The 15589-nt window shown below is 43.0% G+C and overlaps 2 protein-coding genes across 3 annotated transcripts in view; one reads left to right on the forward strand and one right to left on the reverse strand.

Moving 5' to 3' along the window:
• bdh1 (3-hydroxybutyrate dehydrogenase, type 1) lies at positions 1–3412 on the forward strand. Its single transcript, XM_019258580.2, has 5 exons — positions 1–222; positions 532–642; positions 764–905; positions 985–1137; positions 1676–3412. The coding sequence occupies exons 1-5, from the start codon at positions 10–12 to the stop codon at positions 2140–2142; spliced, it is 1086 nt and encodes a 361-aa protein (XP_019114125.1). The 5' UTR covers positions 1–9; the 3' UTR covers positions 2143–3412.
• nck1b (NCK adaptor protein 1b) overlaps positions 3217–15589 on the reverse strand; it is a 27682-nt gene continuing 15309 nt past the window's right edge. For both annotated transcript variants that reach the window (XM_010753362.3, XM_010753373.3), the window contains 2 exons: positions 7920–8665; positions 3217–7462 (listed from right to left, as the gene is read on the reverse strand). In XM_010753362.3, the coding sequence (XP_010751664.1) occupies positions 7262–7462; positions 7920–8665 (947 nt within the window). In that variant the 3' untranslated portion in view covers positions 3217–7261. The remainder of the gene's footprint in view (positions 7463–7919; positions 8666–15589) is intronic.

Here is a 15589-nt window from a genome sequence, read left to right on the forward strand (position 1 = left end):
TCAGTCAAGATGGCTCCGCTCTCCGTGTTCCGAGTGGCACTTCTGGTGTCGTTTTCAGTGTTTCTCACTGTTGTTTTGGGTTTGGGACTGCCTGCTCTGCTGAACGCAGCCATGAGGATGTTGGGATTACCGGAGACAAATGTCACCGAGTGTATAGTTATGCTGTATTTACTTTTTGTGCTGTACGTGGCGACGCCTCGGATTCCCAGAGGATTGGTGGAGGTAATGACCAACACGATAATGACTGCATGCCCTGCACATAGGTGACGGTGTATAACACCTTTTACAGTAATGCAAACATAACTGTATCATGCATACAAGAGGGGATGTGCTACTGCTTTAAATAATGTGTAGTGGTTAAAGAAATTTTGCTGTTTTGTACATTAATAACCTAAATTAACCCTTTATTAACAACTTTTAATTTCTTAAATGTTTCTGTGACATATCTATTTTATGTTATTACACTTTATACTATAGATATTAATGCATGCAAGCTTTTCTATATCTCTTTTATTATGTCCCTGTCTGCAGGTGAAGGGGAAAGCTGTGTTTGTCACAGGTTGTGACAGTGGATTTGGTCATGCACTTGCCAAACATCTGCACGAGCTTGGCTTCACCGTCTTCGCCGGATGTCTTCTTAAGGTACGGATAAAATACATAGAGGTTAAACACAAATATCACACTCATCAAAGTCAGAATGCTGACTCAATTCTACGGCACGTGATTGCACTTTTTTTTAACTGTAACTTTGTCATCGTTTCAGGATAAAGGTGGAGACGGTGCGAAGGAACTGGAGGACTTCAATTCAGACCGCATGAAGGTAGTCCAGCTGGATGTCTGCAGTGAAGAGCAGGTGAACCAGGCAGTGGAATACATCAAAGACAATCTGTCTGACTCAGAAAGAGGTAAATGACCTGTATTCATTAACTCGGATTAAAGATCCGTATGTGTGTGTTCTATTCACTGACTTTCTTTTCCTCACAGGTCTGTGGGCCGTGGTCAACAACGCTGGCGTGTCAACGTTTGGAGAAGTAGAGTTTACTTCCATGGACACCTACAAGCAGGTCTCAGAAGTCAACCTGTGGGGAACTATCCGAGTCACCAAGGCTGTTCTGCCCTTAATCCGCCGGGCCAAAGGTCAGCAAATGGAAAACAACACTGTATATTACATATTAAACATTTGTGGAGAAGTTAAACAGTGTCCAATGTGGCAGAACACCTTGGATTTGAACTATTTTTCTTAATGAATGCAAGAGATTTATCCGTCACATGCATAATGAAGTTGAAAATTAGCTAAGGATTATATGAGGAATGGCAACAATGCAAACAAGCCTGGAATTTAAAGACTTCGTGTGACATGAAACTTTTAACAGTGGCATTCACATTTGTACATAGATGGACAAACCACATCAGCAGAACAGCAGCGTTGTGCATTGTTGTTAATTAGTGACTGATCAAAAAAATGTAGTTAAATTTTTGTCTTGTCTAAGCACAGCTCCGGGCTACACTTTTGTTAAATATGCCTTCGAAGAAGTTGATGTTTAACCAGTTGAGTTTGTAGTTGTTTTTTATCATGCATTCATGCAAATTCAGCAGTTTTAAAGAGAAAAATATCCTCCGATTTTTGGTTGCAGGAGAATATAACAGCCTGTTTTTGTTTCCCACATCTCTGCAGGCCGTGTTGTGAACCTGGCCAGCATGTACGGGAGGATGGGAAACATCATGCGCTCGCCTTACTGCGTATCTAAATACGGCGTGGAAGCGTTTTCTGATTGCCTTCGCTATGAGATGAAGACCTGGGGAGTAAAAGTATCCATAGTGGAACCAGGTAACTTCATCGTGGCCACCGGCATCCTAACCCGTGACATTGTGGCGAGCACGGCGAATAAGCTGTGGAGTGAGGCGCCCTCGCACGTGAAGGAGGACTACGGGAAAACCCACTTCGAGCAACACATGGCTCTGATGCGCAGCTACTGCAACAGCGGCCAGAAGGATGTGGCTCCTGTTCTGGATGACATCACCGACGCCATCATGTCCAAACGCCCTTATGCTCGATACAACCCCATGGAGCCGCACTGGTGGATCAGAATGCAGCTGATGACCCATCTTCCCGGCGCTATATCCGACTTCCTCTACTTTTAAATGAGAAGCTGTCCCTGTACCAGCTCCCTCCGTTCCACCACCTCCCGCCTCCAATGACAGATATCAGCATATTCTTCAACTATGTAGCACTACGCAGATCTACAAACTTGAGGAGGGGTCTCTGCTGTGCATTCCTCTGCAGTCATTCACGGATCAAGCCTTAAAATGTAATGGTTTTTTTTTGACACTGTAAGTGCACTTTGCTTTTTGTATGTCTGACAAAAAAAACAACATAATTTTATCTCTTCAGATATATTCCCTGATAAGTAGTAACTACTTTTTGTTGGATTTCAGCAGGGCTATGACATACTCATGGCTATAAATATGGCATTGTTCTTGCTTGTTGTGTGTTCATCTTTATATATAAAAAAAAAAGGTTGTTTTTCCCCTTATATACTTTCTTTCCCCCTTCCTGTCTTGTAATGTTTTGCCTTATGAGAATCTTTCGGAGCCCCACTAGCACGAGGACCAAAAGCTGGTTGAGCTCAAGAGAAGGCTCCTGCTGTTCTGTTGTGGCTGACGCCGGAACAAACCAAGGTCAGCTACTGTAAGACCGTGGTGAGATTTGGCTCGACTCGCCCCCAAAGTTACGTAACAACTAACACAAGCCCACTTTGTCTCACATTGCGGCACTGAGATCCTGAGCGGCTGCCGCTCCGACAGTGAGGTCGATTGATGTGATTAATGGGCGTGCTTGAACACAAACACCTCTTTGGTGTCATCGTATTTTATATATAGAATGATGTGAATGAATAGAGCATTTTATTTTGAAATTACAACAAATCACAGTATAATTATTTGAAAAATAAAGTGACCAAAATGTAATCGTTGGCTGTTTTGTTGGTGTCGTTCCAGACAGGCCTGGGTGTTGCCAGTAAATGTAGTTATACAAATGGCCACCAAGTGGCATATGTGCATCATAGAAAACCACCACTGCTGCCTCCATGCATTATTCATCTGCTGCCTGTCACATAATGCGAATGTCCTAATTTAAGCTGCAAAAGCACAGTAGTAGTAGTAACATTTAAACAACTCATTCTGAGACCGTTCAAACATGACAGGCAGAAGCAGACATCACTTTTTGTATCGTTTATTACGTCTTTTGAACACTCTAATAAACTCTTCTAAATTATTACACCTGAAGACGATCTCCCCCCTCCATAAAAACAGTATTAAGAGCATGACATTTAAATTTCACAGCACTGCCTTTATCATTCCACAGCATGGATCTGTTTTCTTCACTCCCTCTCATACAGAAAAAAAAAAAAAAGACAGAAAAAAGAAGCCTTGTGAGACAAAGAACACCATGGAAATGTAAGCAGCACAAAAGCACCAAAGTTTTTAAAAACACGGGGGTCATTTGTTCGAAATATTATCAAGAAATCAATACTAAGATTCAAGATTATCTCAGGCTTGTTTAAGCAGTCAGGAAAGGAAAGAGTTCCCGCTGCGTTGTAGTTCTCGAACGTGAAATATAGTTTGATAGACGATCTCTTGATAATACATGTCACAACTGACTTCAATGTCCTTTTAAGCAGATTTAAAATAATTTCTGTACAGCTACAAGGCTCTGCTCATGCGGCCTCTGTTGGTGTAAAATGAAAAAAAGATCCCAGTTCATAACAATATCTATGCAGGGAGATACTGTAGTTTTTGTATTTGAATATCAAGTAAAACATTTAAGTATTGAGGTTTTTTTTTTCTTTACATATTTAAGTGGCTAAACTGCAAAAGTGAATGTCTTATACTAGTCTTATATGAAACGCATACAGACATAAAAAACTATTTCCTTGGAAACCATGACAGTTTCTTCACAACCAACAATATGTGATACCGTTACTTGAGGTGCTCATAACACGAGATTCAGGTCATGATTACATCACACCTGGGGGTTATGTTTCTGAATGAACATCAGCACATATTTTTTTTATTTTTTATACTGTACATGTAGGCATTCACCGTTCAATTAAGAAGTTATACTTGATGAAATCAGCAAAGGTAAGGTCACTTGAAAAAACTACACACAAGATCACCTAACGGGCATTTTATGCGTGACAAACAAAAAAATTAAGACTGACTTTTTTTTTTTCCTTTTCTTTTTAAACCTATGTCAACAACGTGAGTGCTCAATGAGGAAATACTAAGGATGTTTTCAGACGTCGCTCACTGATCAGACTCGACTGACGCACATGCAAAGCTTTAACCAAATAGCACGCAGCGGTGACAAGAGAAGTGGGAAGATAAAGAATTAAAAAGAAAAAAAGGGCAGGGGTACACACTGAACCTTTGGTTGACAGAAAGCTGTGAAGGCACATTAAAAATCTCCTAAATCCTTCAAAGTGGGGCACATTGCGTTGGCGCTTGTCACTATAATGCTGCGTAATATTGCAGATGCTGTAGGACTGGAAGTCCGGGAGGAAATTTCACAAAAAAAACAACAAAAAAAAAAACGGGTTGCCGATAGCAGTTGATTACTACTGTAGGCAAACACTATCTCACATAAAGTGTCAGGGGGAGAAAAACAAAACAAAAAAAATGGCACTGATACAACAATGGGGAGGAATAAATGATTCCTGTAACCCAAATACTGTTGACTGAAACCAAAAAGGGAAAGGGAATACAGGCACACGTGTCCTACATGACCTGAAATTATGGTTACAGGTTAAATTGAAACAAATCTCCGGACCCAAAAAAAACAAAAACAAACAAACAAAATGATCAGTCAAGCCACACGGAGAAACAAAAAGCTGTGATTTACATTTTGAACCATGTAGTTGTAAATCTGGCAGGTATCAAACAAGATCTTTCGAGCCGCGACCAAAAGTCTTTTTAAAATCCTGGAATGTTTTTGGAACCGTTTAATAAAATGTAATCTCATTCATAAATTAAAATTGTTTCACCGTTTAGAATTCCTCTTTTACAGCTCCAAAAGTCATCACAAAGCTCTCAGATGAGTAGTTCTGTCAATCACCTGGGGAATGGAGAGAAGAAGAAAAAAAAGGTTCACACCCATGTTTTGTGCTCTCTGTGGCATGACTGACTTTCATGCATGGATTGACTAAACTTTAAAAGCCCTCCCTTAAAACACCGCCATCCAAAAAAAAAAAAAAATCTTTTATTCTCTGCTATGATACATCAGCGTTGGCCTCTGTTCATTTCTCCACCCATATACTGGCTGGGAGTGGTAATCCAGATATCCTACTCGGTGGAACAGATTCTCCCAAGTCTCCTCCCTAGATCCTACTTTTGTTTTTTAGGGTCCAATTTTTCCATTCCTCTATGAAATCCCTCTTCCTCCCTCTCTCCCCCTTCTTTCTCTGCTCTCGGGTCCAACTGGCCACAGCTGGAGAACTCATCATCGCAAGCATCGTGATCATCATCATCATCATCATCTTCCCTGAGCCCACTGCTGGAGCGGCTCCCTGCCAACGCTGCTGCAGTTTTGATTGCAGGCGCTGACGCTAGCTGCCCTTCAAAACATTCAAGCACTACTTGGTCCATTTTCACTCAACAAATACCCATTCACAAGAGACCTGTACTGTAAATATAAACCATGTGTTTCTGCTGAAAACATTTAGGTGTTCTAACTTGACACTGACCATACCATTTGGAGAAAAACAAAAGCTGGATTTCCCAAAACTAGGAGATGTCTTTGCCTTTAAACCAATTACTTTTACCAGAACTTAGCTGTGAGGAGTCTTCTCCTGAAAAATCCCTCGTCTCCGGGCTTGATATACACGTGCAGCAACCACACAAGCACGACCCCTGGGTGACCCCCTTTACTCATCCATTCCCTCAAGCGATCACTAATTCAGGAGCAGTGACATCATCCTTTGGACTGCCTGGACCGGTCCCCTCCATTTCCCCTCCCAGCTCTGGCCGGTTTGTTTGGGAGCTGCGCTGCTGTCAGCATACACCCCCGCAACCCTCCCTACCCACTGCCCTCTCCTCATCCCCAGAGAAACGTCCCCTTTGGCAACACTGGGTGGACACATCAGCTGTCAGTCACACTCTACAGACTATGAGGGGGGGGAAAATACTTTTTGACTCTTCACATGACCTCTGGACACATGGATAACCTCCCACGTCATCACCCATGCGGACTGTCTCTGTTTTTTGGAGCTACAGTAAAAAATAAAAAATAAAAAAAATAAAAAGTGTGAGGATACTATTCTGTTTTTACGTGCACGCATGCAAAGTCACAGGATCTCGAGCCTCCCGCCACAGTCTGCGATGCCTCGGCTTTGTAACATTCACATGATATGGATACAGCAATATGTGAGACAAGCAGTTGTGTTGTACAAAAAAAGAAAAGTTGAACAACTAGTTTGACCTTGCACGAGAAGAGGAAGTCCTCAAAAAACAAAAACAAAAAAACAAACAGATGTGAGTGTGATCTCGACAACCGTTATCCTAACAGAATTGTATCAATAAATATATTTTGGTCACTTAATTTTTTTTATTCGTGATTAGGAGTTAGCAGAAGTTGTGGATTAGTGAGTCCACAACTTTTTAAAGATTCGAGTTAAGACAGACAACACAAAAATGAGTTGCAATGTAGACCTCTACAGGCTAGACTGTGAATTTGCTAACATCTCAAAACGCCTCATACGGGTGGTTGTTGTGTATTGGATACAGTTAAAAAAAAAAAAAAAAATCATCACATTTTAAAAAGAAACTGTTAAAAAGATTATATATTATCAACAAAAACAACAACAAAAAAAAGAAACTAAATGCAACTCTAATAGATAAAGGTGGAAATACATGGCACTGCCTATGACCTAACACATCTGGATAATTTAAAATAGGCGACCAAGAGGTCTGTAGTCATCTCTCAGGAGTCCATAGTCTTTTTGTCTCCCCTTTTTCATTCCTCCGTCTCTCTCCCATGCTTTTTCCATACCTCCTCTTGGAATGCTCACAGATCGGGCATTGAAGTCCTGATGATGTGTTAAGTCGTCAGGCTGGGAGTTTAAATGTTAGTGTGTGTCCTGGCGTTAAGTATCTGTATGTATATATACTTTTATATATATATATATATATATGGATGCAATTAACAATGTATAAGGGGGTGTGTGTATGTGTGTGTAAGTGCGTGTGTGTATGTGACAGAGAGGGATCAGGAGGCAGCCAGGGCCTTGATCAGGTACAGTTTGTCTCCCTGCTCACTGGTGAAGATGGGTGCCTTTTTGTAGTGTTCAACAAGCTCTTCCATAGAGTTGAACTTGCGCTGTCCAATGCAGTAAAGGTTTTCCTTCAGCTGCACTTTGAAATGCTTGTTCTTGCTCTGCGCCTTCAGGGAGATGGAGAAGTCGTTTGGCTGCGGAAAGAAAAGCAAACACAAAGTTTTATTATCGGGCAACAACATCCTTATACATTTACTGTAGATTTCCTATCTACAATGTTGCAATGTGTCTAAGACTGAGATATCAGTTTGGGTCGGATTGTGCAATGAATGCAAGATTAATCACATCTTGTGTTTTGATCAGACTGCTTACACTTCTATGCATCTAAAAAAAAAAGAAGGCGGAAAGTTTTTTTTTTTTTCCTAAACTTTAGTCAAAACTGGCGCTCATGAAATGTCGCACTGGCTCATAGCAGCAGTCACGTTGTGAGAATTTGGTCCAAATCGGCCATATGTGGATGAATCTCTCATTCTGGAAAGATTTGACCATCAACTTTCATCTCTAAGAGTCCAAATCTCACAGCGTGAAGGAGCTGAAACACAGTGTACAACGAATCAAAGACGGTTTAGTAAGCAGGTGCAGGTTACTGACCGATGACTCGCTGTCTCGGATGAGGAAGTCTCCCTCTATGCCTCTCTGGTTGAGGGCCACCTCCGCCTGGTGGCGCGTCACCTTTCCGTAGTACCACTCCTTCCCCGCGAAGCGCCCGCTGCCTGATGGTGAGATGTAATCACAGTCAGGTGTGGGCGGCCCAGCGGGCCCTGCTGCAGGTTTATGGGAGGTGGAGTCCAGCACAGTGACGTAGTTTTTAGGCACCAAGCCCAGCTGTCCGTCCGCTTTGCGACACTTCCACCACTCCGGGTCGTTCTCGGGCTTCTCCACGACCTCCATCATCTCGCCCTTCTCGAAGTTGAGCTCCTCGTCGTTGCCCGAGCTGAAAGGGTAGAGCGCTTGGACCGTGTGCAGCACCCTGTTCCCGTTCGTGGTGCTGTTCACCACGGCCGCCAGCTTCTCCGTTAGTGATCCCGCTGGGTCTCCGCCCCCGCCCATGCCCCCTCCCCCCGCCGTCCCGTCCACATCCTCCGTCACGTAGTTTGACGGAAACCAGCCGGAGCGTCCGTTGTAGCTGCCGCGCCACCAGCCGTCGCTGCACTTCTCCATCACCACCACCCGCGTGCCTTTCACAAGCGACAGCTCGTCCTCGCGCTCTGCCGTGTAGCTGAACTTGACCAGGGCGGGCAGGTTGAGGTCGTAGAGCCGCTCGCCGTTATCGTACATGTCTGTGTCCGCATTGGAGGCCGTGTCTCTCCCCTTTCTGCCCTTCACCTTCCCAATTCCTGGAGGAAATAATCAAGGAAAGGTGTCAGAGTTTACAGAGAAAAACTTCATCACCGGCTACACTAAAATTAAGTCCAATGAATTAGGTCAGAAACTTAATTACAAGGCAGCCGATAGCCTGAATTAGCAGACACTCATGCCTGTAGGTCTTTTTGTGTAAATTAACTTAAAAGTCGCGCTTCATGAAAACACAAGTGCCTGGAATTCCAATTTTCACATCCTTCCACTCATGTCGAACAAGTCTCAACAGAAAAACAAAAACCACACGCACCATTAAAAAAAAAAAAAAAAAAAAAGAGAGAAAAAGAAACACCTCTGAAAATTTAAAAAGGGAGGAGGGAAAAAAAACCCAGACAAATACCAGGCAGCGATAATAAGCATTAGGGGCTGTGCTAAAATACAGGGAGGGTGGCTAAGTAGGTCTAAAAATCATTCCTTTTCCACATTACAGTGCCCTAACCACCCCCCCTACGCCAATTCCAAATACATTCTTGGGGATTAAGACAAGGTGCTGAGGAAACAAAAAAAAGCAACGCTGATGTGGCTGAAAAGAAAAAAAACACTGAGTGGGATGAAAACTTGTTTTGGCATGGGCCTACAAATCCTGTGGAAACGTACGCTCATTTATAAAAAGGACATGAAATTTATCACAAAACAGACTTGCCTTGAACTCCGTAGGGCAAAAAAAAAAAGGATCAGTCACGTTTCATTGTTGCTAATCACATTGCTCCAATCACCTGACTGGCTGACCTGACACCTGCGGCCTTGCTTGCGCAGCAGCTGGATACCAAAAATCTGTCCCATTTCTGCCGCCGCTCTTTTTTAGCTCTCCGTGCAAACTCCCCCAACCCCTCCCCACATCATTACCCTCCGAACACCCCACTGAGTTGACCATTTGATTAAAAAGGGCTTATTTAATGAGACTTTATCAACTGTGGTCTAGCAGAGAATTAGCTTTCCCTTTCTGTTTGCAGGCTAAATGTCAGCCAGCCTAACACGGAATAACCACAGTGTGAATTTGATCAAGAATGCATTCAACGTCTTGGCACAGCGGAAGTCTTGCACTCAGTTGCGCCATCTGTAAACAGCCCAAAGGCTAACAGAAGGGGGGATTATCGGGCCCTTTAGCCTGTCCCTGGGTTCTGGAGCTCGAAGGCTGAGCTTTGGCAGGCCTGTGGTCATCGTCTTACTGGACAAGAATTTCCACTTGGCAGCCTTGGCATGCTAACAGTTGTGTGAAACACGTGTAGCTCGCAGTGGACGCAGTGGTGAGATCACACCTTCTTCAAACTTTCCAAGACAAGCAGAAAGTAGCTCTAACACTCAGGGCTTCACCTCTCTATACATTGTACTTTGACGGTCCTCCATTTTGCTAGTTCTCGCAAAAGCTAAGATGACATTACTGTTATTATCACAGATCTAACCGATGATGCAGGCGAGCCAGACTAGAGCTGAGGCAGACATTAACGCCAGACGCAGTGAGCAGACCAAAGTGGTGGCTATTTATCATTTACGTTTGCGAGGCCATCGCTTGCATAATCCAGAGTCAGCTGGGTGAAATTATACAGGAAGGCAGGGTGTAGTCTCCAGGACTGTGTGCGTTTGTTTACTGGCCGAGCAGCGTGACTAATTTGTCACAACGCCATACTGGATCTGTTTCACCGCAGATAAATTGTTACCGAAAAGTGTCTGTGACTCAAGGGGTGCAGACAAATTTCATGGTAGCGCTCAGAGTCCAACTTCAAATTGCTTCCAGGTAGACCCTGTTATTAGTCACACCACTGTACATAACTACAGACTCCAGACAGGGTGTTAAGAGCTGATGTCTGTACGTGGAGGTTAGGTCTAGTTGTGCCTTTGTGGAGTGTAAATAACTCAAAAAAGGAAGAGAAGGAGAAAGACTAAAATCAAAACATTTATATATAAACATACATATTTTACATATAGATGAATCACAGTTCCACAAAACCCAGGTTTCAAGTTTCACATTCCAACAACTCTACAAACAACTTCTTCAGTGTTTAAAATCAGACAAAGATGACAGCTAAAATATCACATGATGTGGAGGAAAATGTGTTCGTGCAGGTGCAAGCCCCAGGATGTGTGCCGTGCACAGTTGGAATTGACCTAGTTAGCTCCAAACAAAAGGTGAAGGGTCAACCCTGCATAAATAAAGTATCTTTTAGCTCCAGCTGAGAGCGGAGAGCTTAATATTTTATCTCTCTGGCCAGGTAACGGCACCCTTATCAGTGTCCCTTGTCTGGGATTTTATTTGATGCTTCCTGCTTTAGTCACACGAACACTTTGCATAAAAAAAGCACAAAGCCCAGGACCACTGCATTTGACTAGATTCGAAATCTAAGCCAAGGTAATAAAGGGCAGTTGGGATTTGCCTGCACAGCTATAGGTGGATGATACCGGGAGAAGATAAGGGTTATTGAGGGCATCTGCTTCTCTAAGGGCCCATCTGTTATGCGGTTGTAGGTTAATTGCTCAGAATTCAAGAACAACTGTGAGCTTGAGCTTCCTTTTACAATTTAGCGGACACTCTTATCTTACCGCTTTTACATTGGTACCGCTTAGAGCGAGGCCACCGTCTTCATGGTGGACACGGCTGCATTCCGTTCAAATGACGGTGACTGATTTTGGTGTGTGTGCGTGTTGAACTTGGAGGACAATCTTTGGTCCACTACGAGGCGTGTTCAGTGGCATTCCGGTAGAGACAAGAGGGTGAATGTTTGTAGGAAACACATTTGACTTCAAAGAAGACGACAGGAGGAATTATCCGGAGTATTGGGTGCAAAATAGTCGAGTAAAAAGTGTAAAATGCCAAGCAGTACATCAAAAAACAGGTATGTACAGCGTACATATAGTTTAATTTGGATGAACATGATCTACGCTACACATTAGCTTGTGTATACTACTCAAGTTACACAGTTCTAATGACTGGGCAGTCTGAGGTCAAGCAGTTCAGACGGGACTCATAGTTGTTGTGATGGTCACATCACTGGTTATTAGGGCTGAAGCTGGAAATCTTTAATTACGGCACAGTGCTGTCCACACCTTCCACCATTACCACAACACAACCGTGTGAGGATGTGTAGAATTGAATTGAAGAGTTAATAGGTAAATTTAATTTTCCAGTAAATTCAAATAACTAACTCCACAATGACTGGTAAAGATACAATAATAGTAGTCCGCAGAAAGTGGAACTAAAAATACAGTTTCCCCCACCCCCGACTCCTCTCCATCCTCCTCCTCCTCCTCTCAGTAGCCACGCTTGATCTCTCCACTTAGAGTTAACCCTTAACAATGCCAAGTGCATGAACTTTGTTTCTGTAGGCGCAGATGTGGTGGCTGAGCGTTTCCCCTGAAACCCGCAAATCATGCTGCAACTACCTGTGAAACGTCTTCAAGAGAAAATGAAGTGGCACATCGCGCTGGAAACTTTTCAGTTTCGAGCGTCAGATGCTTTTTCCTGTGCATTTCCTGAGAGAAGGACGCAGAGGAAGGAAATGGCGTTGCGTCGGGTAGCAGTAAATCACTGCATACAATGACAAAAAGGCCATAACACTCGTGTTAAACCCACTCTGAAAACTTCACTTTTTGTTTACAGATGAGGTGTACCAGCGGGGAGGAGAAGAAAGTGCCGGTGGAGTTTGTTTGGCTACCAGTGACAGACAGGAAATAGTTTTGTTTTTTAACTCCGGCCTCCCTGCGCTGGCTGGTGCTCCATTGTCTGCCAGGGCCCTTTCGACCTCTCGGCTTCCCTCCATTCCAAGGCTCTTCCTCTGTGGACGACAACACCCCGCGTCAGGCTGTCTGACAGTGTCTGAACATCCCTGTACTTGAACAGAACGCAAATACTGGGACAAGTTTGACAGCAGCGGAGCGGCTCACAAAAACAAATCCTAATATTTTAAGTGTGTCTCTATTAGGACTGGTAAACTAATATTCGAATTTCGAATATTATTCGAATATGATAAAAATATGTATATTCGAACGTAAAAATGAATATTCGAATATTTACTATTTGCTCAGGGCAGCGCGCGCATTGATTCTCCTCCGTTGTGTCCCATGGTGCGTCCCTTACTGACCTGTAGGCTAGCTATCTGCAGTCACGTGACACAACAAGGAAGCACCCCATCCCGCTCCCCACCTCAATGAAGAGCAGGCTACACACCAGTGATCCCGATGAGCAGTACGGTTTTGCATAAATTGCACTGAAGTTACACTAAATGTAACATGTTGAACACGACGCTTGGATTTAGTTTGAAGACCGAAAATAAATCAGCGTTTGACTACCACTGGTCGTTTTTCTTGACATTTGGCAGTGCAACGCCCTCTGTTGGATATAACGGGGTACTGTTACAATACTGTTACAAGTCCTATTCTCCGCGGGGGGAAAATAATTAATTAATTAATTAATTAATTAAGAATATTCGAATATATTCGATATTCGGACCATTTTTTAAGACTAATATTCGAATTCAATTTCTGGGGAATGTTACCAGCCCTAGTCTCTATCATATCCTAAATTACAATTATAGCCAGGCTGCCTAATTACTATGCTGCAACTGCCATGGCATCACCGGTGAGACTGTTGACTCTCAGAAAATCACCAACAATGTGTCACTCACATCAAACCAGACGCGTGACGCCACGCAGCAACCCTCAGATGTATGGCCTCGTATGAGACTTTGACATTAAATGTAATGACACCACGTGCAGTCAGAAAGAGTGAGTCAAACGAGCTGAAGGGAATCACACGCAACAGTGAGTTGGCGGATTTCTTTGATGGGGACAGGTCTGGGCTGCCTTTTAAAGACGACAGCTTCCAATCAAGCTGCTAACATGGCTGACTGATGGCTGCACAGGAAACGTGCGCGGCTCTTTCAACTTCAGTCGTTGGAGGCATCAAAAGCAGGCAGTCATCAGTCTCTGTGACGGAGCTGAGGGAGGGAAAAGCTCCATTTGTTGTTGTTTTTTTTTTTTTTACAGCATTACTGTCAGAGGCTCAGCCAACTACAATCCTGATAGTAAAACAAATTCACGTTTCTTAAATCCTACTGGCTGTAAATCCACCCAGCTTTATTGATGTTTGTGCATTTACTCATCGCTGCAGCAACACAGGAATGATTACCTCACTCTCAAACTCCTGTTGCAGCATTTTATCTGTGAAATGTCTTTACAGACAGCAGCTTTTTTTTTTTTCCTCCCTTTCCACTTGACCTATTTTTCTTTACCTCCAGTCTGGTGATCGAAATATAAAAAGGACTTTTCAGCTCGGATTTCCCCAGTACCAATCATTTCCAATGAATATGACAAACCTTTAAACCAGAAACAAACCAAACAAAAATAACTTAACACGGTTACGAAACTGGCCAAACATGTGACGCCAGCTTTGAGTACCTGACAATTTTTTATACTCGGTGCTACATTTCATTCAGTCACAAAAAGGTCTCTACTCATGACATGGACTTTGAAAACATGTTGCTCAACTGAAAACAAACTAATTCAGTTCTTTAAAAAGAAATCGTGTTGTTGCTCCCCTGCGACCACCAAATTCAAATCAAGAAATGACACCATTACAGCTGGAGCTATAATTTAGTTTGCCAAAAATGATTCTGGAACTTATCGATAACTGACCGGCTCGCCAAAATGGGAATGTTGCTGCTTTTCTTACTCTTTTATGATAGAAAGCTTCTTTGGGTTTGGTCAAAACACATTCCAAAATGTGACCGCAGGTTCTAGGAACTTGTGATGAACTTTACCTGACGGTCTATAGACTAATGCTGCAACAAACAGTTCATCTATTATTATCAGTACCATCTATCTACTTTTTTTTTTTGATGAATCAGTTTCTCTAAAAAATGGCAGATTGTTCGAATTTCCCCACAGTCCAATGTGTTGCAAGGCTCTTCCTCTGTGGACGACAACACCCTGCGTCAGGCTTTCTGACAGTGTCTGAACATCCCTGTACTTGAACAGAACACGAATACTGAGACGAGTTCGACAGCAGCGGACTGGCTCACAAAAACAAACCCTAATATTTTAAGTGTGTCTCTATCATATCCTAAATTACAATTATAGCCAGACTGCCTAATTACTATGCTGCAACTGCCATGGCCAAGCAAAAATCCAAAGACATTTGGTTTACCTATATGTACGACAAACGCATCAAATCCTCACGTGAAAACTCAAAACACATCTGAGGACTCAAATGATCAATCAATTACCAAACTGAATACTGTTTGTCAAACCAACAAGTCTTAGCTGCTCTACTATAGACCAAACAATCTGTCAATGAATCAAGAAAATAACCTGTACAATCAGTAATGTAAATAATCATTAGTATGAGAATAGACGTGAGGAGCTGTGCTGAAGACGTTACCACTGTACTCTGAACTGTTTACAGCAGTGGCTATCCTTCAACAAGCCCAGGCCACTGCTCACTTCCTCTTAAGCAACCCTTAATGGCAGAAGACACGGGAAAACAAAAAGGAGTGGACAGCCTTGCGAGAGAAAAACATCTCTGGTCGGAGTGCTTAATTATGATTATGTCTTTTGCTTTTCTAGTCAGTTGGAGTGGGGTGGTGGTGGTTCGGAGAAAAAGAAGCGGGACTCCTCTCTGGCAGTGTCTGTCGCTCCCTCTTTCCAACAGACAGAAACCCCACACAATGATTCAACTTCCTTCTAACTTCTCACTTCCTCTCTGGCCTGTGCTCCTCCAAAGCTCAGGGAGAAATGTGGCTCAAATTAGAGTTTCCGCTCGCTGGGGAGGCTGAGAAACAGGAAAACAGAGGGAGGGGAAAAAAAGAGAAAGAGAGAGAGAGAGAGGGGAGACTAACAGCTCTCAGTTTACACAAGAAAAAGGTTTGTTAGCTCATCTCTGTCATTCTCAGCCCTTTACGCTCTCTTTA

This window comes from Larimichthys crocea, chromosome XXIII (assembly GCF_000972845.2).
Source record: "Larimichthys crocea isolate SSNF chromosome XXIII, L_crocea_2.0, whole genome shotgun sequence".
In the NCBI taxonomy this organism is placed as follows: Eukaryota; Metazoa; Chordata; class Actinopteri; family Sciaenidae; genus Larimichthys; species Larimichthys crocea.